General features: G+C 37.8%; 2 protein-coding genes across 3 annotated transcripts in view; one reads left to right on the top strand and one right to left on the bottom strand.

Annotated features, from left to right (window-relative positions):
- Positions 1 to 23,428, bottom strand: part of LOC306997544 (uncharacterized protein) — a gene marked incomplete at both ends in the record, with an annotated part of 351,005 nt that overhangs the window by 114,605 nt on the left and 212,972 nt on the right. The gene's annotated exons all lie outside the window — the stretch shown is intronic.
- LOC306997722 (NACHT, LRR and PYD domains-containing protein 3-like) overlaps positions 10,651 to 23,428 on the top strand; it is a 42,523-nt gene continuing 29,745 nt past the window's right edge. Inside the window, exons 1-6 of one of the 2 annotated variants that reach the window (XM_079611139.1) lie at positions 10,651 to 10,939; positions 12,861 to 12,954; positions 13,151 to 13,264; positions 14,029 to 14,154; positions 14,415 to 14,510; positions 14,629 to 16,356. In XM_079611139.1, coding sequence (XP_079467265.1) covers positions 12,905 to 12,954; positions 13,151 to 13,264; positions 14,029 to 14,154; positions 14,415 to 14,510; positions 14,629 to 16,356 — 2,114 coding nt within the window. In that variant the 5' untranslated portion in view covers positions 10,651 to 10,939; positions 12,861 to 12,904. The remainder of the gene's footprint in view (positions 10,940 to 12,860; positions 12,955 to 13,150; positions 13,265 to 14,028; positions 14,155 to 14,414; positions 14,511 to 14,628; positions 16,357 to 23,428) is intronic. The other variant, XM_079611140.1, reaches the window with a different exon arrangement.

The raw sequence follows: 23,428 nt of genomic DNA, 5'->3' as shown, positions 1-23,428 counted from the left end.
ATGATTTAAACTATGTTTTACTTCTGATATAAACATTCAGATTAAATATGCCATTCTCAACTAGCTACATTAAATTTACTGAAAAGTTAAAATATATATATAAATAGCCTATAAATATTTGTTGTGGATGCAATGCTTTTGAACACTTTTCCTCTAGCATGCTGTGTTTTAATGTTTTAACTACAGAGATAATGCTTATCATGATAAGAGCAGATTGTGCAAATATAACGCACAACAAGGTCTATCTGTTTCCATTACAAATATAAATCAATTAAAAAGACTATTTGGCCAGTGGACAAGATTGAGAAAAACTTTCTCTGAAATGTATTTTACACTATTTGATTTATTTATTCAAAAACAAGGCAAGGATAGGCGACTAAATTATTTGTATTAATGTAATGTGACGGCACATCCGTATTTCACATTTTCCTAATGTCTTGTACCGTTAAACATGTTATCACGTGGATGAATAATCATATGCAAATGATATGCAGATGAGGATATGCATAGTAAAACTAGCCGTTGTAAGCTCCATATATGGTTATTTCGGGGAGGAGACGCATGTTCACAATCTTCCGCTGACTGGGATTTATAAAGTGAATCCTGCGCAGGTTCTGGCATACGCACGCTTTTATAAGTCTGAATATTTTTTTGCGTACGCCATTTTTGGCTTTCGGCTCACGTACACTTTTAGTAAGGATCCTACGCACAGTTTTATAAATGAGGCCCCTGGTCTTATTTCTCGATCTTTATACAAGACACCACACGTCTGGTTCCAGGAGTAGAGGATACAAGATCATGAATAATATGGTTTTCAGGTTTATTTATAAACTGGGGAATATTTTTCTTTACATCATTTCTAACTTGCAAGTAACAGAAGAAGTGAGTTCAAACTTGCTTTTAAGTCGTGAAAAAGACGCAAATTGATCATCTATGTAGAGATCTCCTATAAACCTTTTCCCTTCCATCAATCTGAGACGGCTCAAATGAAGGAGTGCATGATATTGAGTGAGACCTTTGGTCATTTATTTATATACGCTTCAAAATCCTCAAAGAATATCTCAATACAAAATTATCACTTCCTATTTTGCCGATAGATTTACACCCGTAATCTCAGGCATGTTGTCCAGAACGTGAGCGCTAATCCCAATAATACTGCATAAAAATAGGAAGGCCGAGGCCAACACAATCCGTAGGTTTTTGCGAGTGGGCTTTTGCTATGCGAGATGTTTAATAGTTCCATACAAATTACAGAATTACTGAATCAAGTTGTTTAAAAAGGGTTGCCGGCAAATAAATAGGGAGATTTTGAAAGAGATATAGAAACTTAGGCAGAGTATAAGCATCTTTATCATATTCACACGGCCAATTAGCGATAAATGAAGCAGTTTCCAGCGCTCGATGCTTAACTTGAGTTTGTTAATCATGTCTAAAAACATTCATTTTAAACAAATATTTGGGGTTCTTTGGTTTTTCCAGGCCAAGATATGTAAAGTGATCCTCCACTATTTTAACTGTTCAAAAACGTCTCACACAAGTTATTTGTTAGGGGCATAAATTCACTTTTACTCCAATTTATTGAATATCCTGAAAGTTCATTAAAACTGTATAGATGTAATTAAAATTTTAGGGACAGCGACCACAGGATCAGCAACACTAGTTAGTGTGTAATGTTTAGTTAGTGTGTAATGTTCAGTTAGTGTGTAATGTTTAGTTAGTGTGTAATGTTCAGTTAGTGTGTAATGTTTAGTTAGTGTGTAATGTTTAGTTAGTGTGTAATGTTTAGTTAGTGTGTAATGTTTAGTTAGTGTGTAATGTTCAGTTAGTGTGTAATGTTTAGTTAGTGTGTAATGTTTAGTTAGTGTGTAATGTTTAGTTAGTGTGTAATGTTTAGTTAGTGTGTAATGTTCAGTTAAGTGTGTAATGTTCAGTTAGTGTGTAATGTTCAGTTAGTGTGTAATGTTCAGTTAGTGTGTAATGTTCAGTTAGTGTGTAATGTTTAGTTAGTGTGTAATGTTTAGTTAGTGTGTAATGTTTAGTTAGTGTGTAATGTTTAGTTAGTGTGTAATGTTCAGTTAAGTGTGTAATGTTCAGTTAGTGTGTAATGTTTAGTTAGTGTGTAATGTTTAGTTAGTGTGTAATGTTCAGTTAGTGTGTAATGTTCAGTTAGTGTGTAATGTTTAGTTAGTGTGTAATGTTTAGTTAGTGTGTAATGTTTAGTTAAGTGTGTAATGTTTAGTTAAGTGTGTAATGTTTAGTTAGTGTGTAATGTTTAGTTAGTGTGTAATGTTTAGTTAGTGTGTAATGTTTAGTTAAGTGTGTAATGTTCAGTTAAGTGTGTAATGTTTAGTTAGTGTGTAATGTTTAGTTAAGTGTGTAATGTTCAGTTAGTGTGTAATGTTTAGTTAGTGTGTAATGTTTAGTTAGTGTGTAATGTTTAGTTAGTGTGTAATGTTTAGTTAGTGTGTAATGTTTAGTTAAGTGTGTAATGTTTAGTTAAGTGTGTAATGTTTAGTTAGTGTGTAATGTTTAGTTAGTGTGTAATGTTTAGTTAGTGTGTAATGTTTAGTTAAGTGTGTAATGTTCAGTTAAGTGTGTAATGTTTAGTTAGTGTGTAATGTTTAGTTAAGTGTGTAATGTTCAGTTAGTGTGTAATGTTTAGTTAGTGTGTAATGTTTAGTTAGTGTGTAATGTTTAGTTAGTGTGTAATGTTTAGTTAAGTGTGTAATGTTCAGTTAAGTGTGTAATGTTCAGTTAGTGTGTAATGTTCAGTTAAGTGTGTAATGTTCAGTTAAGTGTGTAATGTTTAGTTAGTGTGTAATGTTTAGTTAGTGTGTAATGTTTAGTTAAGTGTGTAATGTTTAGTGTGTAATGTTTAGTTAGTGTGTAATGTTTAGTTAGTGTGTAATGTTTAGTTAGTGTGTAATGTTTAGTTAGTGTGTAATGTTTAGTTAGTGTGTAATGTTTAGTTAAGTGTGTAATGTTTAGTGTGTAATGTTTAGTTAGTGTGTAATGTTTAGTTAGTGTGTAATGTTTAGTTAGTGTGTAATGTTTAGTTAGTGTGTAATGTTTAGTTAGTGTGTAATGTTCAGTTAAGTGTGTAATGTTCAGTTAAGTGTGTAATGTTTAGTTAGTGTGTAATGTTTAGTTAAGTGTGTAATGTTCAGTTAGTGTGTAATGTTTAGTTAGTGTGTAATGTTCAGTTAAGTGTGTAATGTTCAGTTAGTGTGTAATGTTTAGTTAAGTGTGTAATGTTTAGTTAGTGTGTAATGTTCAGTTAAGTGTGTAATGTTCAGTTAGTGTGTAATGTTTAGTTAAGTGTGTAATGTTCAGTTAGTGTGTAATGTTTAGTTAGTGTGTAATGTTCAGTTAAGTGTGTAATGTTCAGTTAGTGTGTAATGTTTAGTTAAGTGTGTAATGTTTAGTTAGTGTGTAATGTTCAGTTAAGTGTGTAATGTTCAGTTAAGTGTGTAATGTTTAGTTAAGTGTGTAATGTTTAGTTAAGTGTGTAATGTTCAGTTAGTGTGTAATGTTCAGTTAGTGTGTAATGTTTAGTTAAGTGTGTAATGTTTAGTTAAGTGTGTAATGTTTAGTTAAGTGTGTAATGTTTAGTTAGTGTGTAATGTTTAGTTAGTGTGTAATGTTTAGTTAGTGTGTAATGTTTAGTTAGTGTGTAATGTTTAGTTAGTGTGTAATGTTTAGTTAGTGTGTAATGTTTAGTTAGTGTGTAATGTTTAGTTAGTGTGTAATGTTTAGTTAGTGTGTAATGTTCAGTTAAGTGTGTAATGTTCAGTTAGTGTGTAATGTTCAGTTAGTGTGTAATGTTTAGTTAAGTGTGTAATGTTTAGTTAAGTGTGTAATGTTTAGTTAGTGTGTAATGTTTAGTTAGTGTGTAATGTTTAGTTAGTGTGTAATGTTTAGTTAAGTGTGTAATGTTCAGTTAGTGTGTAATGTTTAGTTAGTGTGTAATGTTTAGTTAGTGTGTAATGTTTAGTTAGTGTGTAATGTTTAGTTAGTGTGTAATGTTTAGTTAAGTGTGTAATGTTCAGTTAAGTGTGTAATGTTCAGTTAGTGTGTAATGTTCAGTTAAGTGTGTAATGTTCAGTTAAGTGTGTAATGTTTAGTTAGTGTGTAATGTTTAGTTAGTGTGTAATGTTTAGTTAAGTGTGTAATGTTTAGTGTGTAATGTTTAGTTAGTGTGTAATGTTTAGTTAGTGTGTAATGTTTAGTTAGTGTGTAATGTTTAGTTAGTGTGTAATGTTTAGTTAGTGTGTAATGTTTAGTTAAGTGTGTAATGTTTAGTGTGTAATGTTTAGTTAGTGTGTAATGTTTAGTTAGTGTGTAATGTTTAGTTAGTGTGTAATGTTCAGTTAAGTGTGTAATGTTCAGTTAAGTGTGTAATGTTTAGTTAGTGTGTAATGTTTAGTTAAGTGTGTAATGTTCAGTTAGTGTGTAATGTTTAGTTAGTGTGTAATGTTCAGTTAAGTGTGTAATGTTCAGTTAGTGTGTAATGTTTAGTTAAGTGTGTAATGTTTAGTTAGTGTGTAATGTTCAGTTAAGTGTGTAATGTTCAGTTAGTGTGTAATGTTTAGTTAAGTGTGTAATGTTCAGTTAGTGTGTAATGTTTAGTTAGTGTGTAATGTTCAGTTAAGTGTGTAATGTTCAGTTAGTGTGTAATGTTTAGTTAAGTGTGTAATGTTTAGTTAGTGTGTAATGTTCAGTTAAGTGTGTAATGTTCAGTTAAGTGTGTAATGTTTAGTTAAGTGTGTAATGTTCAGTTAGTGTGTAATGTTCAGTTAGTGTGTAATGTTTAGTTAAGTGTGTAATGTTTAGTTAAGTGTGTAATGTTTAGTTAGTGTGTAATGTTTAGTTAGTGTGTAATGTTTAGTTAGTGTGTAATGTTTAGTTAGTGTGTAATGTTTAGTTAGTGTGTAATGTTTAGTTAGTGTGTAATGTTTAGTTAGTGTGTAATGTTCAGTTAAGTGTGTAATGTTCAGTTAAGTGTGTAATGTTTAGTTAGTGTGTAATGTTTAGTTAAGTGTGTAATGTTCAGTTAGTGTGTAATGTTTAGTTAGTGTGTAATGTTTAGTTAAGTGTGTAATGTTCAGTTAGTGTGTAATGTTTAGTTAAGTGTTAAGTGTGTAATGTTTAGTTAAGTGTGTAATGTTTAGTTAGTGTGTAATGTTTAGTTAGTGTGTAATGTTTAGTTAAGTGTGTAATGTTTAGTTAAGTGTGTAATGTTTAGTTAAGTGTGTAATGTTTAGTTAAGTGTTAAGTGTGTAATGTTTAGTTAGTGTGTAATGTTTAGTTAAGTGTTAAGTGTGTAATGTTTAGTTAAGTGTGTAATGTTTAGTTAGTGTGTAATGTTTAGTTAGTGTGTAATGTTCAATTAGTGTGTAATGTTTAGTTAAGTGTTAAGTGTGTAATGTTTAGTTAAGTGTGTAATGTTTAGTTAGTGTGTAATGTTTAGTTAAGTGTGTAATGTTTAGTTAGTGTGTAATGTTTAGTTAAGTGTGTAATGTTTAGTTAGTGTGTAATGTTTAGTTAAGTGTGTAATGTTTAGTTAGTGTGTAATGTTTAGTTAGTGTGTAATGTTCAGTTAGTGTGGAATGTTTAGTTAGTGTGTAATGTTTAGTTAGTGTGTAATGTTCAGTTAAGTGTGTAATGTTCAGTTAAGTGTGTAATGTTTAGTTAAGTGTGTAATGTTCAGTTAGTGTGTAATGTTCAGTTAGTGTGTAATGTTCAGTTAGTGTGTAATGTTTAGTTAAGTGTGTAATGTTTAGTTAAGTGTTAAGTGTGTAATGTTTAGTTAAGTGTGTAATGTTTAGTTAGTGTGTAATGTTTAGTTAGTGTGTAATGTTTAGTTAGTGTGTAATGTTTAGTTAAGTGTGTAATGTTTAGTTAAGTGTGTAATGTTTAGTTAAGTGTGTAATGTTTAGTTAAGTGTTAAGTGTGTAATGTTTAGTTAGTGTGTAATGTTTAGTTAAGTGTTAAGTGTGTAATGTTTAGTTAAGTGTGTAATGTTTAGTTAGTGTGTAATGTTTAGTTAGTGTGTAATGTTCAGTTAGTGTGTAATGTTTAGTTAAGTGTTAAGTGTGTAATGTTTAGTTAAGTGTGTAATGTTTAGTTAGTGTGTAATGTTTAGTTAAGTGTGTAATGTTTAGTTAGTGTGTAATGTTTAGTTAAGTGTGTCATGTTTAGTTAGTGTGTAATGTTTAGTTAAGTGTGTAATGTTTAGTTAGTGTGTAATGTTTAGTTAGTGTGTAATGTTCAGTTAGTGTGGAATGTTTAGTTAGTGTGTAATGTTTAGTTAAGTGTGTAATGTTTAGTTAGTGTGTAATGTTCAGTTAAGTGTGTAATGTTTAGTTAGTGTGTAATGTTTAGTTAAGTGTGTAATGTTTAGTTAGTGTGTAATGTTTAGTTAAGTGTGTAATGTTTAGTTAGTGTGTAATGTTTAGTTAGTGTGTAATGTTTAGTTAGTGTGTAATGTTTAGTTAGTGTGTAATGTTTAGTTAAGTGTTAAGTGTGTAATGTTTAGTTAAGTGTGTAATGTTTAGTTAGTGTGTAATGTTTAGTTAAGTGTGTAATGTTTAGTTAGTGTGTAATGTTTAGTTAGTGTGTAATGTTTAGTTAAGTGTGTAATGTTTAGTTAAGTGTGTAATGTTTAGTTAGTGTGTAATGTTCAGCTGTATAATGGGGTTTTACCCTGAAATCTTGTTTAATTTCGAGAGAGACCCGGGCGCAGTGCAGGGAGACTAAATAAACTAAAAGAAAAGAGATCCAGCGTGAGAGAGAAGCAAAGAAAAACGCATAATCTTAATTTATGTTGCTTTGAACTATTTTCGTTTTGTAGACTAGCCTACTGTTTTAATTGTTTATTTAGCTGCAATTTCTTTGGCAATACAGATTTAAAATGTCGCAAGAATAAGATTATGTTTCTTACTTAGAAAATAAACTAACTCAATGCAACCCTGTTTTAAATAAATAGACTGCCCAGACACTTTATTTAAACCTTGAAATGTCCAGGATCTGTTTTTAAAAATGTCTTCCTTTGCTATGGCGGGTATCAATGTCAGTCATCTCAATGTCGTGGATGATTCACAAAACAATAATTTAGCAGATTAAAGATAGCTTCGTCATTTTCATTTTCTGACGCGATCGGCTGACAATCTTCCTTCATCAGTTTTGTCGTCTGTGCAGCGGCTCTACTGGAAAGTAGCAAATTTATGTTGTAATGTGCCATTGATAATTAAACAAAACGCTTGACTTCAATAAACAGTTACCTATCTAAGCATCAAGAATGGTAAAACATTAACGCTGTCAGCCAAAGCTAGAGAGATTCGATCTCGGATCGCTTGAAGCTCAGTGAAGCTCGTGCTGTTGCGTTGTCCACTGCGCTATCGTCGGTCCGCTGATAAGACGTTGCTCTTGCAAAGCCTCATTGATGTAGCCTAATATTTTTCTATTGCAATGTTTTGTGTTGAAATGTTTTCATTATTTATTACATGTATTAGGCCTACATTTAATTTCAGTCTTGTGATTATGAATTCGTTTAACTACATGTTTAACTTGAATTGATCTGTTACCACATTTCAATCACTCTCAATAAACCGCGGCGCGGCGGCAGATTACGCAATAGAGAGAATAAACTGATACTTTTCAAAGTCTGCGATTGTAGCGCCTCTTAGCGGTCAAAGGCAGCAAATACACACCCGCAATTTTACCGCCGCGGGAACGGCGGCGGTAAAAGTCTTATTCAGGTTGAGTACCATCTGTAACAGTGGCAAGGGTCAAGGGAAAACAAATATCCTGCGAAAATCGTCTTTTAACATTTAAAAACAGACATTTTCAAATTCCAAAACTTGTATACAATGTGTAGTCAGATAAAAATAAGCCTATAATATGAACTCGACTGCGAAATTTCACGTTCTTTTTAACAGGCTCAGGAAGGAAAATGCCATAAACGTGAAACGTTGCGAGTCGCGTTCATATGGGCTCTTGTCTGTAGGCTATATAGTTTTCCTCCCATAGAGCCGATTATTACGAAAAAGCTTAACGTCAATGCAGTAAGACGGTGATATTATAACTCAGTAGCCGATACACCTCATTGAACATGCAACGCGCTATTGCACGTTAGCAATATGGGTTGTTCATAATCTGATTTAATCTGTTTGCCTCTATAAAGTAGGCTATGCTTTATTAATAAGGTAGGCCTATATTGTGTACTAAATATCACTTCAATATCACTCAAATCCATTAAGCGTCTTAAAGGGCACCTATTATGGAATTTTGAAATTTACCTTTCATGTAGTGTGTAACATAGATCTAAGTCAACAAAAACATCCTGCAAAGTTTGAAATATGAAAGTGCACCGTATATAAAGTTATTATCTTTCAAAAGTAAGAGTCGACTCGGAGTCATTTTTATGAATCGTTAGAAGACCGAAGCTTTTTCTCTGACTAGATGACGTCAACTTGTCAAGTTATTTGAATACGATACGCCCACTTATTGCTCTCCAAGGCCAGCAGGGAAACATCATGGCGACGAGACGCTGTGTTCTGAAGTGCGACTCAAAAGCCAACTTTTTTCATCTGCCCAAGGAGGAGCATTTGAAGACTAAGTGGCTACAATTCATATATACAACTATACCACAGAAGTATAGTCCGAGCCTTGTGCTTTGTTCGCGCCATTATGAAGACGATTGCTTTACCAACTTAAATGCAATCAAACTTGGATACGCGAGCCGGCTGATATTGAAGGAAGGTTCAGTTCCAAGTGTATTTGCATCAGCTTCCTCCTCCGTATCACAACCTGTAAGTGTTATTAATAATTGTTGCTTTTATGTTTTATGTAGCATGCTTAATAATTATTTTGTTTGTTGTGTAAGCACCGTTTAGCTTCTAGCTTCTAATGACAATTGTATTGAGATATGTGAAGTGTTTGTCGTTGTTTTCGGAGTTGTCTAAAGAATAGAGTAATACCTCGTAGTAACGTAACTGCATTTTTTTTTTTTTAAACGTTATGTTTATGCATCGGGCTAACGCAAACAAACACTGATTGTGCTTTTACAATATGAACTCTGGGCTATGCTCGCTAACATAACATTAAATTCTTTATCTTATTTTTAGTTTTTTACAACAAACTACAAAGCAGTGGACTATAATCATTATTATAACACAATTTAATTGATAAAAGACTCATTGTACTCCGTGTTAAACAATAAGTATTATCTCTGTAAACACTGCTGGGTCATCTGACCAATCACCGCAGATTAGCGTCGCGCAAAGGAGGGGTTTGGAAAAACGAGTCGTTGAACGAATCATTTGGGAGTCGGTGAGCAAATCAGGTAAAAATAAATGCATATTATACGACAACAAAAGTGTTTTTTGTCATTGCATGCACGTAAAACTGTTGTTGGGGACTCCCTAAACAACATTAGGAACATTTTAAATGTCATAATAGGTGCCCTTTAAAAAGGGAAGAACGCTTGATTACACTGCCGTTGTCGGTTTCAGCAGAATACTGCCATCTAGTGGTAGCAGGTTTTCTCAGACAGCTGTGTGTGGATCGTGCCAGGCGAAACCGGCGAAATGAAAGTCTCAAAATCCAAATGAATCAAATAGGATCGACTCAGAAACGAGTCAATGAATGCACGCGTGTCACCTCATCCACAAATGCACATTATACTTGTTGCATGCACACATTCTGACCTACATTAAAAGTGAGGTTTTGTATTAACAACTATGTCTCTGTTTGTACAAAATGCTGCACATTCTTGTGATTCTGGATTTTGCACACACAAGTATTGTATTAGTTTAAATGTAGCAACGCACATTTGTGAATTTGTCAAATAGAAGGGTAGTTGTGCACACATTAATAATTAGCACCAGGCCTATTCATGTGTAGTTGTTTGTGTGTGTGTTGTTGTGAAATGCTTAAAAACAGCGAAAAGAAAGTCTCAAAATCCAAATGAATCAAATGAGATCGACTCAGAAAAGACGTCAATGAATGCACACGTGTCATCATCTGATCCACACATGCACATCTTCTTTTTTGCATGCGCAAATTATGATACACTAATACAAAAGAAAACATTTGTATTCACAAAAATGTCTGCATTTGTACAAATTGCTACACATTCATTCAATTTTTAATTTTGCACACGCAAGTTGAAAGGCATGGATAAAACATATTTGCAACATGTATCAAGTTCATTGATAATTGTGCTTGCATGAGTTAATCATTTAGATACTATTTTCATCCCATAGGAACAACATCCCTCATCTACTCCACATGACAGGCATTATACAGGACAGCATCTTTAAGTTCTTCAGGAAACTTCATTAGTTTAAACGGGGTTAGTTCACACAAAAATTACATTTTCTGTCGTTAACCACTCACCCACATATCGTTCCAAACCCGTAAGACATTCGTTTATCTTCGGAACACAAACGCAAATCTTTTTAAAGGTAACTTTTGGCGCTTTAGCGGTTAATAAACAAACTGCTTGCGGATGAACATTGTAGCCGGATCTACTTCTCTATGTTTATGTCTATGGCGAGTCACGCAGGTACTGTGCTACTCCGCAGAGGTTTAAAATAGTCTGATAAACACGTATTATAGGCGTACCGTAGCGATTCAGGATAAGACAACAACACCGGTTGGAAGATGGATGTACTCGCTCACTGTATACATTTTATGAATTTTTAACAAATAAAGTTACATGTTAGGTGTACCTCCATTAACAGTCTATGCAACTAAAGTGAAAGTAAGTTAGTGTTCACCTGTCGCCATTTTAAGCAGGTAAAATACCGATACGTTACGGGAAAAACAGCATCAAAGTGTTTAATAGAAACATTTACGAAAGATTTTCCCTGTATCTTTATGATGTTAAAGCTGGAGAATTTGAGATCCTGTATCTTGTAAAAGTTTGATCAAGGTGAGTGTTCATGTGACTTCCTGTTCCTCATATTATTATGAATATCTATATATATGAATATGAATACCAGACATTTTACGTGATTGTTATATGAAATCTTTAATAAAGGGTTTATTTCACTTCAAGGTTTCTATTGTGTTTGGTGAAGTCTGTGATTCTTCAGGAGTTTAACAGCATACGTGTAAACATGAGCTTGAGTCAAGTCATCTTCATTTATATAGCGCTTTTAACAGTGTAGATTGCTTCAAAGCTGCTTTACAGAGATAAACGGATAATTTAAGGTAACAGATTGTTTTGGCATTAGTGGTTCTTGAATAAAGTTATTTTCCAGCTAAAGTTAGTTTTAATTTATTTACATCCGTCAAAATGATCATTAGTTATTATATTAGGGGCCGCTAAGACGACACGTTCTCTCTACACAGACTTTACACTGAACCTGTGAGAAACACTGGCCCTCACGTGCGCATTAAGAATGAATTAGTTATGTGTTAATTATGTAGTTGTAGTTGGTAGTTATGTGTGTTTGAATATATGTGCGCAGGTTTGTAATTCCCTACAAACCAAGCCTTAACAAACTACTTGCCTATATTTGATACAGAATTTTATTTGATCACTTCGGGGCACCCGCGGCACCACCATTGGGCCCATTTTAACCCAGGCCCAGGGCCGTTGCTAGACCCGTATAAAATGTGCCCCAGTAAATCTGAAGTTTGAGTTTAACAATTTATTTTATTTGTCAGTGTATTTAATAGAAATTAAATTATAGGGTAATAGAAATGATCTATTTACAACGCAGTAATAAAACAACCAGTTTAGCCGAAAACAGAAGCTGACCCGTGCGACAGAAATCCATGTCCGCGCGCGTCTGTGTTTCCTAGCAACCGCAGCGCTGAACATCTGAGCACACCGATGTGGTTGGTACGCTAGTGAGGTATAGGCTATGAAAACATGACGAAACTAAAGTTTGTAAATAATACAAATAATCTTATTTTGATTCATTATTGGCTTCTGTAGATGGACATCAGAAATTTAGAAATCGACTGAGTCGCTGTCCTCAGTGCCGCAGAAAAGCGCTGAAACGGAGATGAAAGGGAACCCGTTTTTAACTGGCCATCCAGTTTTCTGGAGGCCCACCTACAATCTAAATCCTGGCGCCGCTAGTGCTTCGGGGGAGATACGCGAAACCGAAATGATCCCCACAACGCTTTATCTGTAGAGTGGTAAAGGGATCCTCCATAGGGAGAGGCTAGTTGGCACTTCAGCGCTGCGTTGTCATCGGGTCCAGGAGAAGGTCCTTCCTCAGATCTGGATACGGCCTGGATCCGGCAGGCTGCGGGAAAACCTCGGGATAAACAAAGACACTAATATTAGCGTAGATGCCATTCTTCTTATGATGTAACGAGTACATCAGGATTTAAGGGAAGTGTTCCCAGTTCCGGCTGACCTAATCTATGCAGCCTAACATTGAGTTATAGAAGTCTATAATGTGTTATGTGAATGCTAGGCCGAAGAGATGTGTCTTTAATCTAGCTTTAAACTGGCAGAGTGTGTCTGCTTCCCGGACAATGGTAGGAAGACTGTTCCAGAGTTTTGGTGCTAAATAGGAAAATGATCTACCGCCAGCAGTCGATTCTGATATTCTAGGTATTATTAACTGGCCGTAGTTTTGAGATGGCAGTAGACGTGAAGGACTATAATGCGTTAAGAGCTCGCTCAAGAACTGCGGAGATAAACCATTTAGTGCTTTGTAAGTGATCAGCAATATTTTAAAATGTATACGATGTTTAATAGGCAGCCAATGCAGTGTTGTTAACGCAGTCACATGATCCTTTTCCTCCCACACTCCAGATATGTTCATCTAAATTATGAAGGTTGTTTAATTTAATAATTTAATTTAGTGTGTGAATGTTTGTTCACTCAGAGTCAGTGGAGATCAAACTCATCAGATTCTCCTGCAGCTTCATCATGGGTAATAGACAAGCATCCAGAGATGGAGATCTTCCTCCAGGACACAGGTACTTTCAACACACACTGTAAATATTGTGTTACATCTCAGAAAAATATCAGTATTTTATACCTATTTTGCCTGTTTTTGTTTTCAAACTAACATTAAACAAAATGTAATAAAAATATGAATGTGTTTATGGTTCCTATCATAAGGAATGAACACAGTAATGTAAAGGATTAAACTGTATGTGTTCTCTGTTCCAGTTCAGTCCAGCAGAAGAGCTCAAACCCAGAGTCCAGCTGTGTGTCTATGAAGAGCAACGCCTCTATGGATCCGCCAGACATGTTTAAGAGTGGAGACACACGGCCTAATCTCAGGTATATCATTTCTATTTAGTAATATAGTTTTTGATAGTATTTGATATTTTACGAAATAATTATTAATATACAGAAACCATTATTTTATATGAAAAAGTTAATAATTGTATTTTATTGACACAATATTTTTAGTTTGTCTTGTATACTTTTTTGATTAGATCCGATAACATTTTAATCTGTCATATGGTCATGTTACGATGTGCCTCACCTATGGGGCATGTTGTCACATTTCACTTCCATTCTTTCAGGGGAAATAAAGAAAAAAGTATACACTGAATTAATGAAACAAAGCCATATAATTGTACTAGACGTGTGAAATTAATGGGGGAAAATAAATACTCTGAACCCCAAGTAGATTTACACAAACTGAGAAGATCGATAAGTGTTAGGATGTGCCCCGCTCCCCCCTATCACTCCTATAAAAGTTATAATTAAAAGCAACATGTATTAGTCCGTCTAATACAAGCAATGACAGTAAATGTAAGCTGAGATTTTTTCCACCTTTATATAATACAGTAGGTGTAAAATTAAGCAGATTATATTAACTGCTGGTTCAGAAAGTTTGTTAAAGTTTGTTTGCTTTGTTGAAAGTTACAGTTTCACACCAGGACAAAACATTCGCAAAACACACTGAGTTACAGACGCTAAAGCAAAAGTGTAACAACACTCCCTGGTGTTTCCTAAGACAGAAGATTCAGGAAAAGTGCACAACATTTATAATTAAAAAATAATTTATATGTCTGTATGCTTTTTATTTTACTTAGATTGAAAACCAGTTCAGTCCAGCAGAAGATCTCAAACCCAGAGTCCAGCTGTGTGTCTGTGAAGAGCAACTGGTCTATGGAGAAACCACTACATTTTAAGAATGGAGACAAACGGCCTGATCTCAGGTATATCATTTCTATAAAAGTTATGCTTATAGTATTTGATTTTTATGAAATTATTATTAATAAACTGCAGTTTAATGAGTTATGATCCTGCAAGTTTCAGTCTATTAATGATCATCATTGTGCTCTTGTGTAAAGCTCTATGTATTGTATTGTTAACACATTCACACACTGTAAAAGCTGTTGGTCTGTTACTCAGTTAATGACACAATTACATCAATATCAGTGTGTCTGATTCTTTACACTCTTCATTCTGATTTAAGGTCAAATCTTCCATCCAGACCAGTTAAAAACACAACTGTGTTCAAGCCTGAGATTCAACCACAAGACTTTAATGAAAGCATGTGTCCTGGTTTCAGGTAAAATGCAAAATCACACATCACTCAAACACACGATTAATGATGGAAACATCTCAGAAACCTAATGATGTTCTGTAATAACTAACATTGTCCTGAATGTGGTATTTTAATCTTACAGCCATGACTCTAAACCTGCTGAAGTCCTCAACACATTGAGATCAAATCTGAGACAGAAGTTTGAGTGTGTGTGTGAGGGAATATCAAAGCAGGGAAACCCAACACTCCTGAATGAGATCTACACAGAGCTCTACATCACAGAGAGTGGAAGTGGAGAGATCAATAATGAGCATGAGGTGAGACAGATTGAGACACAGTCCAGGAGAGCAGAAACTGAGGACACACCGATCAAATGCAGTGACATCTTTAGACCTTTACCTGGACAAGACAAACCCATCAGAACTGTGCTGACAAAGGGAGTCGCTGGCATTGGAAAAACAGTCTCTGTGCAGAAGCTCATCCTGGACTGGGCTGAAGGGACAGAGAATCAGGACGTCCAGCTCATATTTCCACTTGCTTTCAGAGAGCTCAACTTGGTGAAGGACAAAACACTCAGTCTTTCAGATCTTCTTCATCGCTTTTTCCCTGAAAGCAGAGAAATGGACATATCCAGTGATCAGTATAAAGTGTTGTTCATCTTTGATGGTCTGGATGAGTGTCGTCTGCCTCTGGATTTCCAGAGCGATGTGAGGTTGTGTGATGTGACTGAATCCGCCTCAGTGGACGAGCTGCTGGTGAACCTCATTGTGGGGAATCTGCTTCCCTCGTCTCTCATCTGGATCACCTCCAGACCAGCAGCAGCGGATCTCGTCCCCGCGGAGTGTGTCCATCGAGTGACAGAGGTACGAGGCTTCAGTGACACACAGAAGCAGGAATACTTCAGGAAGAGAATCAGTGATCAGAGTCTGGCCGACAGGATCATCTCACACCTGAAGTCCTCGAGGAGCCTCTTTATTATGTGCCACATCCCCGTGTTCTGCTGGATCTCAGCCACTGTTCTAGAGAAGATGTGCAGTGAAGCAGAGAGAGGAGAGATTCCCAAGACTCTTACTCAGATGTACACACACTTCCTGATCATTCAGACCAACATCAAACATGAGAAGGACTATGAGAAGAAAGTGAAAGATGAAGACATGATTGTCAAACTGGGGGAACTGGCGTATCGGCAGCTTGTGAAAGGCAACCTGATCTTCTATGAGGAAGACCTGAGCGAGTGTGGCATTGATGAGGCAGAAGCATCAGTTTACTCAGGATTGTGCACTCAGATCTTCAGAGAGGAGTTGGGCTTGTGTCAGGGGAAAGTCTTCTGCTTTGTTCATCTGAGCATTCAGGAACATCTAGCAGCTCTATATGTGCATCTCTCCTTTATCAACAATAACATCAATGTGTTTGACCAGATTACCAGACCAACTAATGGAGAGAAAGTGTCCCTATCTGATCTCCACCAGAGAGCTGTGGATGAGGCTTTAGACAGTAGAAATGGGCATCTGGACCTTTTCCTTCGTTTCCTTCTGGGTCTGTCAGTGAAGTCTAATCAGAGTCTCTTACAAGAACTAAAGACACAGACAGCAAACAGCTCTCACAACAATGAGGAAACAGTCGGCTATATTAAAGAGAAGATCAGTGAGAATCCCTCTCCAGATAAATACATCAATCTGTTTCACTGTCTGAATGAACTGGGTGATCTTTCTCTAGTGGACAAAGCTAAACCTCATATGAGCTCTGGAGGATTACGTGCTGTGAAACTCTCCTCGTCTCAGTGGTCAGCTTTAGTGTTTGTGTTGTTGTCCTCAGAGGAGACACCGCAGATGTTTAACCTGAAGAGTTTAATTGGAAGCAGAGATGATGGGTAAGTAACACTGAGTGCAATCATTACAGTCTAAAACATTATGAACAAAGATTACAGTCTAAAACATTATGAACAAAGAGAAACTCAGAGATCAGAGGTGTTTAAATCACGGGCACAGACTGATTTCTGGGATATTGAACATAATTTGCAGGTGTTCTCAAACCGTGGCTGTGTCCTAGTAAGGCTGCATATCTCGACTGCACGTCATCAAGCGCCTCTGAAGGCCGTCTCAGTGTGAAGGATCTGTTGAAGACAGACTTCATCTTGTGTCTTTAATTCAGATCATTTTGAAGATGCATCAAGTGTATCCTTCGTGTTCTTCAATCTCCCACAATCCTTTGCACACATTCCAGTTCATGTAAAAGAACTGATGGAAAACGAGTCGGCACTGAGTTTATCTGAGTTCATAATGAGATGTAAGACACAAATAATGTATTCGGAGATGAAGGCATACATGTTATCTTATGTTTCTGTATAAATTAATCCCTGAACACTAAACTGGCAATAATGTGAGACACTGGGAGACAGACGGCTGTCATTCACTGTATTGCATTGATAAAAAGCATTAATATAAAGATATTTTATAAATCTATAAAGTTTTTATAGATTTTAACTAATTTGCGGCCATCAGTGAGCCGCTATCAATATGCGGGAGACTCCCGGAACTTCCGGGAGACTTGGGATGTCTACATTTCTATACTGAAATAATATCGGCATTATAATTATTGATTTTTCATTAGGCTATTTTTTTGGTGCCCCCTCAGCTCGCCCTACGCACAGCGCGTTGTGGGAGCGGCGGCGCTGTCTTATAGTTGTCACCCTGACATGACAGTGCGTAGAGTTTGCCTATAATGTAAATGACTTGTTATTTTATTCAAGCTTTCTATCAATTTGCTAAAAAATAAAGTGAAATAGGCATTCATAGTAGGCTAAATAGCAGCATGTTGAAATGATGTGCCAAAATGCGTTTTCTATCAGGCTAACTTACAATGAAAATATTGTACAGCTATCAGATAAGGTCAGGTTTGCCGAAGTGCGTTTAATTTAGGCAATTTATTTATTTTTGTCCCTGTGCGCCGATCGGAGACGGAGTTCACTGCTGACATTCTGAGGTAACGTTAACTCGCGGCTGTCATCAGCAGCGCCGTCCATCGCCCAATCAGCGGATGGCGGGCAGGTGCGGTTTTGAAAATTGGTCAAAAATGTTGGTGCGGATGGATGATGAGTTTTGTGATGCTGTTGCGGATGAAATAATAGCTCTGGTATATTATGGAGCATAATAGGAATAAAGTTGTGACAAAAAAAATTATCAGGGAGGAAAAATCTGAGGGGGCACGTGCCCCCTCACTTTGAATGGGCATGACGCCACTGCTGGTCACCACAGACCCAAATCTTCTCAGCTGTTGCTACTGTCATATGCTGCACTGTCTCTTCATGTGGCACATTATGTTTGGCAGGGTCACTATATCATAACAAGGCAATACAATGTGGAATCAAGTGATGACTGATTAACAGTAATGTAAATGCTAAATGTCCTAATACCTGTTGATACTACAACAATGCAAAGTATATGCTCTTAACCTTGCAGTTTTTCACATATCACAAACCATTTAATATCATGTAAGACTCAATTTCTCCATTTATCTGCACAAAACTCTCCAGAAAGGCCATTTAATGGGTTATTTATTTAAAAAAGAAAAAGTTGATTTAATTCAGTAATTCCATTCAAAAAGTGAAACTTGTATATTATATTAATTAATTACACACAGACTGATATATTTCAAATGTTTATTTCTGTTAATTTTGATTATTATAACTGACAACTAATGAAAACCCCAAATTCAGTAATATAATAAACACATATTACACTTAATACATAATCCTCGCTCGCATTTAAATACACACACGAACACATATTCACAATAGAGTGCTGAAGTTATGACGTCACTTTGTAGGCTAACCCGGAAGTTAGCGGTACATGGGTTCCCTCGATCGAAAAGCTATGCATTTTCCCCATAGACTTTTGGAAAATCGCCAAAAATAAGGTCTGTGTTCAACAAAGAGTTGTGACCCTTACACGTTTTGTCTATCAAGATAATCTTTACAATTTAATCCAAAACGTATACATTTTGAAGCCTAAATAAAGCAAAAAAAAATTTTAAGTCACAATAAAGTTTAAAAAAAATCACAAGCAGGTTATAACTGGTGTGTTTTATGTCATAGATCAAAACGTGAAAATATTTAAACAATGGTTTCGTCAGCTTCCGGTTGCGATGCGCCGGCGCGACGTCATCAGCTGCTGCCGCCGGAAGACTGACTACTACGCCCACACACAAGGCTTGTTTGAGATGAGCAAAATCTGCGCAGAACCGATCACCGGTGATCACCGCGAGATGCATGCCGGTTAGAAATGTGTCCGACTGATGGTCCGACTGCGGTCCGCCTGGCTCTGATGCCATGCTGACGTGTGTCAAAAATCTCTCGCGAGCGCAAGGCACACCTGTCGGATTCTGCAGTTGCGCGCAGTTGCTCTCCACCGACTGCGCGGATCAAAAGCATGATGGGAAACGACTTGCTGACGACACAGCTTAATGCTCATTGGTTTAAACAACCAAGATGTAATGTTCTCTTTTAAAATGTTTGATATTAAAACTCTGATATCATGTTTTATGTGAATAAATGATCTGTGAATATTCCCAAACTCTCTGACAGTGCGATCTCTAGGCCTATATGGATTATGTGATTATGTAATTAAAATATATATATATAAACACATATTAAAGAAAGAAAAAAAAAGATTGATAAACACGTATTTGGAATGGGATTATATAGCCTAACAAGTGATTTGGGTGTCTTGTTCATTATATTTATTTTCATATAAAAGCAACAGAACTTAAATTGCATCCAGTTTATTAGCAACACTGTGCACAAGCGTGAATCCCGCGATATCCATCTTTGATCTCACAGGTGTCAGATCCACTGTGAGAAGAGAGAACTGTCCGGCTTGCCTGCACTTTTTTCACTCCTCCCCTCACTGCAGCCGCCTACTCTCGCATACATTTCAGGCGAGGCAAGGCGCATCTCAAACAAGCCTACACTCACACACACACACTCACAGGAACGAAACGACGAGACAGTGCAGTGTAAGGGAGTATGAAGTGAGTGGGAAATGGATATGGAAGGGAGAGTGCCAGAGTGGAGAAATGTGTGAATGTCCTGTGCGATCAGCATCTCGTGTGCACGCGCTCCTATGATAGCGGCAGTGTGAGGGAGGAACAAGACGTGTGTGTGTGTGTGTGTGTGCGCGCGCTCCTATGATAGCGGCAGTGTGAGGGAGGAACAAGACGTGTGTGTGTGTGTGTGTGTGTGTGCGCGCGCGCTCCTATGATAGCGGCAGTGTGAGGCAGGAACAAGACGTGTGTGTGTGCGCGCGCTCCTATGATAGCGGCAGTGTGAGGGAGGAACGAGACGTGTGTGTGTGTGTGTGTGCGCGCGCTCCTATGATAGCGGCAGTGTGAGGGAGGAACGAGACGTGTGTGTGTGTGTGCGCGCGCTCCTATGATAGCGGCAGTGTGAGGGAGGAACGAGACGTGTGTGTGTGTGTGTGTGTGTGTGTGCGCGCGCGCTCCTATGATAGCGGCAGTGTGAGGGAGGAACGAGACGTGGATGAAAGAGGTGTGTGTGTGTGTGTGTGTGTGTGTGTGTGTGTGTGTGTGTGTGTGTGTGTGTGTGTGTGTGGCCAGTGCTGCTTCCCCAGTAATAAATGTAATGTGACTATTAAGTTAGCTTACTTCTCGTTTCAAAAACAAACTTGTTTAACACAAAATACTTCTTGATTCGTGAAAATATACGCATTTGACAGGACAAAAAAATCTGATATGTTGATTTACACCAAACATTTGTGCTTTAAAAACCCTCTTCACTGTATCCTGCATCTGTTGTCTGGTTTGTAGTTTGTCTGGTGACATTGACGAGATGAAGATAAAACTACTCTGTGTTGCTGAATACGAGGCTTCTACAGTTATAGAGACTAAATCAACTTTATCACATGTGTAGCCTGTGGGTTTAAGGCATTCGATGTTGCTCTCTCTCATTTCCCTCTGTCACCGCTTCTGATCGCTTTTCACTCCTTCTCGTTAGCTAATGTGGGTGGGAGTGGTTGGAAATTGAGAGCAGGCAGGTATATAGGCACCTGGGGTCCTCATGCCGGTAGCGAAACACTGTAGCTAGCTGCTAACGCGTTGGAGTGCAGCAGTGTTCCGGGGTGCTGTTTGTAGTTCAGGTATGTCCAACTTATTCATGTTGTATGTCAATAATTATTCTTTTGGTGCAGTGCACTAAGCGAGATCTTATCTTTATGGGTTAAGGTGTTGCAGAGTGTTTGCCAATGGCGCTATTGATTGTATGTGTGCACGCTTCCGAAACAACATGTTTGGAATGCCTAAACTGATGAACACAGAGAAGGTACGCTGTTATTATTAGCTGGGCATTAGCGCATCCCTCCTGCTTATGATGTTGGTTGTAATGGGGCTCCGTTGTTATGCTCGGCAGCGTTCCGTGAGATTGTGAAGCGGCGAAACACTGTCTACTCACCCAATCGCTAGACTGCAGACAGGTATGTTATTGCTACAATTATTATGTGTTTGGTAAGACGTGTTATACAGTTATGTGCTTCATGGTCTTTGCTGAAAGGGGTAATGGCGGAGGACTTGTCTCTCAGTAATTTTATCAGGGTGTGTGCGTGTGTTGAGCAATTATATGTAAATGTATTTACTGATTATGAATTTTAGGTGCATAGAACACTCAACTGGGTCTTTTGTTTGTTTTTTATAGAGGCTGCAGCAATCCGATTGTCGGCTGCTGTTCTCTTGAATGTTTAAAAGTGTTTAAACGTGTATGAATGTGCAGGTGCTGCTTTTCTTAGACATGTTTTTGGTTTGTTTCTTTTTTTTCTTTTTCTTTCTTTTCCCGCTAACCGGTGGGGTGTAAGAGATTTGTGTTAGTGAACCAATTGTGACCACCGGCTAGCGGTTTCTTCTTTTTTTTTGTTGTTTGTTTCTCCCTCTTCCCGAATAATAGTCTTGGAGTGTGTCGGGCCCATCGAATAGACTAGCTTATCGGGTTCTAGCCTGGTTCCCTTAGTATTTCACCCATTTGGAATGAGTTGTGCAGTGTAGTGCTGTGATGTGTGCATCAAAGAGCATGATTGCCGTGGTTATGTGGACTGAGTCTGTAGTGTTTGTTCTACCATAAAAGTGGTGTGCTTTAGCTCACGTGTGGCGTTAACCTAGGCCCGGTCTAGCTGGTAATCTGGTGGCCCACCCTCCTATGACTTATCCCTATGTCAAATTGTTTATGTGTTATTTATTGACAATCCAAAGCGACTCAATTTTAGTAAAAAAGATAAAATAAAGATATATATTTTTTACTTTGCTAAGCCAAGCCTGTGCGTGTTTTCTTCTGTACAGAGTCCCCTTGCTCTTAACGGTCTTATTCAAGGGGTGGCGTAGTTAGCACTGCCATAGCCCTACGGGGGGGGCTACATTTTGGCGTAGTCGGCAGGGTAGCATTTGTGTCGCTAGGTTAGTCTATTTAAGCAGCACCTGTGTGTGTGTGTGTGTGTGTGTGTGTGTGTGAGTACGCAGGCGTGTATAGAGAACAGCAGCTGGCAACAAAATGAGTGACGGAGAGGAGTCCGCAGGGGAGTTGCAGCAGCTACGACAACGTTTGGTGCAGCTCCAGGCTGAAAATGAGAGACTTTCGGGGGGCGGGACAGCGGGCAATGCTAGTAGCAGTGCTACTAGTACCCAGCCGATTCGACGGGAGCAAGCGCTCTTTATACCCCGAGAGCGGCGGTGCCCGAAGTTTTCTGGCTCTGCAACTGCAGGGTCTTTGTCGGTCGAAGAATGGATTGAGGAAGCGAAAAGTTGTATTCGGGCAACGCACATGTCTAATTTTGACAAGGCATTGTTTTTGTTTGATCATTTAGAGGGCGAAGCCCGAAATGAGGTTAAGTACCGTCCTGCAGTCACACGTGAAAACCCTGAGTCGATTATTGAAGTCTTAAGGGAAGTATATGGGTGTGCTAAATCGTATGTTTACTGGCAACAGCGTTTCTTTAATAGAAAGCAAAAGGATAATGAAAGTTTGTTTGAGTTCTCTCATGCTTTAATGGAAATGTTGGATAAAGTAAAACAGTCAAATGAAGGTGCCATCAGAAACCCTGATATTGTTCTGCGAGACCAGTTCTGTGAAAATGTCTCTGACCCCATGTTACGTAGAGAACTCAAGAGATTGGTACGAGCAGATAGTGGGTTGACTCTTCTAGCCGTACGGAAAGAAGCTATAAGGTGGGTGCAGGAGGGTCAGTCCAACCGAGACCGTAGCTATCGTTCTCCAGGGGTAAGCAGTGAAGCTCAACTTGTGTCGCAATGTGTTACAGCCCCCCAGTCATCAGAATTCGCTGAACTAAAAGACTTGGTCCTTAAGCAACAAGCTCAGTTGGATATGCTCGTAAGGCAGTTAGGACACCCTAGTAGTAGATCACAGGCCCCTCCACCACACCGGGGTGGGCGATACAAACGCGCCCCTAATGGTCAGCCCATTTGTTTGCGGTGCGATCAACCAGGCCATATAGCCCGCTACTGCCAGGCACCTCCCTCCACCCACAATAGTGGGTCAGCTTTACGTTTACCCCCTGATATCGCCCCTAACCCAGCATCAGGCCCAGACAACCTCCTTAGCCAGTCGGGAAACTAGCAACTCCCAGTGTGCAGAGCCACACGCTGGGAAGGGATGTGGATGGCTCATTGCATTCTCAAACATATGATAAGTTAGTCAAAGATTGTCCTGTATTGTCTGTTTCTATGGGAGACGTAACAGTTCCTTGCTTGATTGACACTGGGTCAATGGTGACCACCATCACTGAGAGTTTCTTTCGAGAGCATTTCCATCACCTACAAAAGAAAGATTGTAGATGGCTTGGGCTTAAGGCCGCTAATGGGTTAGACATCCCTTATGTTGGTTACCTAGAGTTGGATGTGGGGGTATTGGGGCAATGCATTCCAAGCAG

Source organism: Phoxinus phoxinus (assembly GCF_949152265.1).
Source record: "Phoxinus phoxinus genome assembly, chromosome: 4".
Lineage (NCBI taxonomy): Eukaryota > Metazoa > Chordata > Actinopteri > Cypriniformes > Leuciscidae > Phoxinus > Phoxinus phoxinus.
Note: the sequence above shows the minus strand (reverse complement) of the source record. Positions and strands in the feature narration are given on the sequence as shown.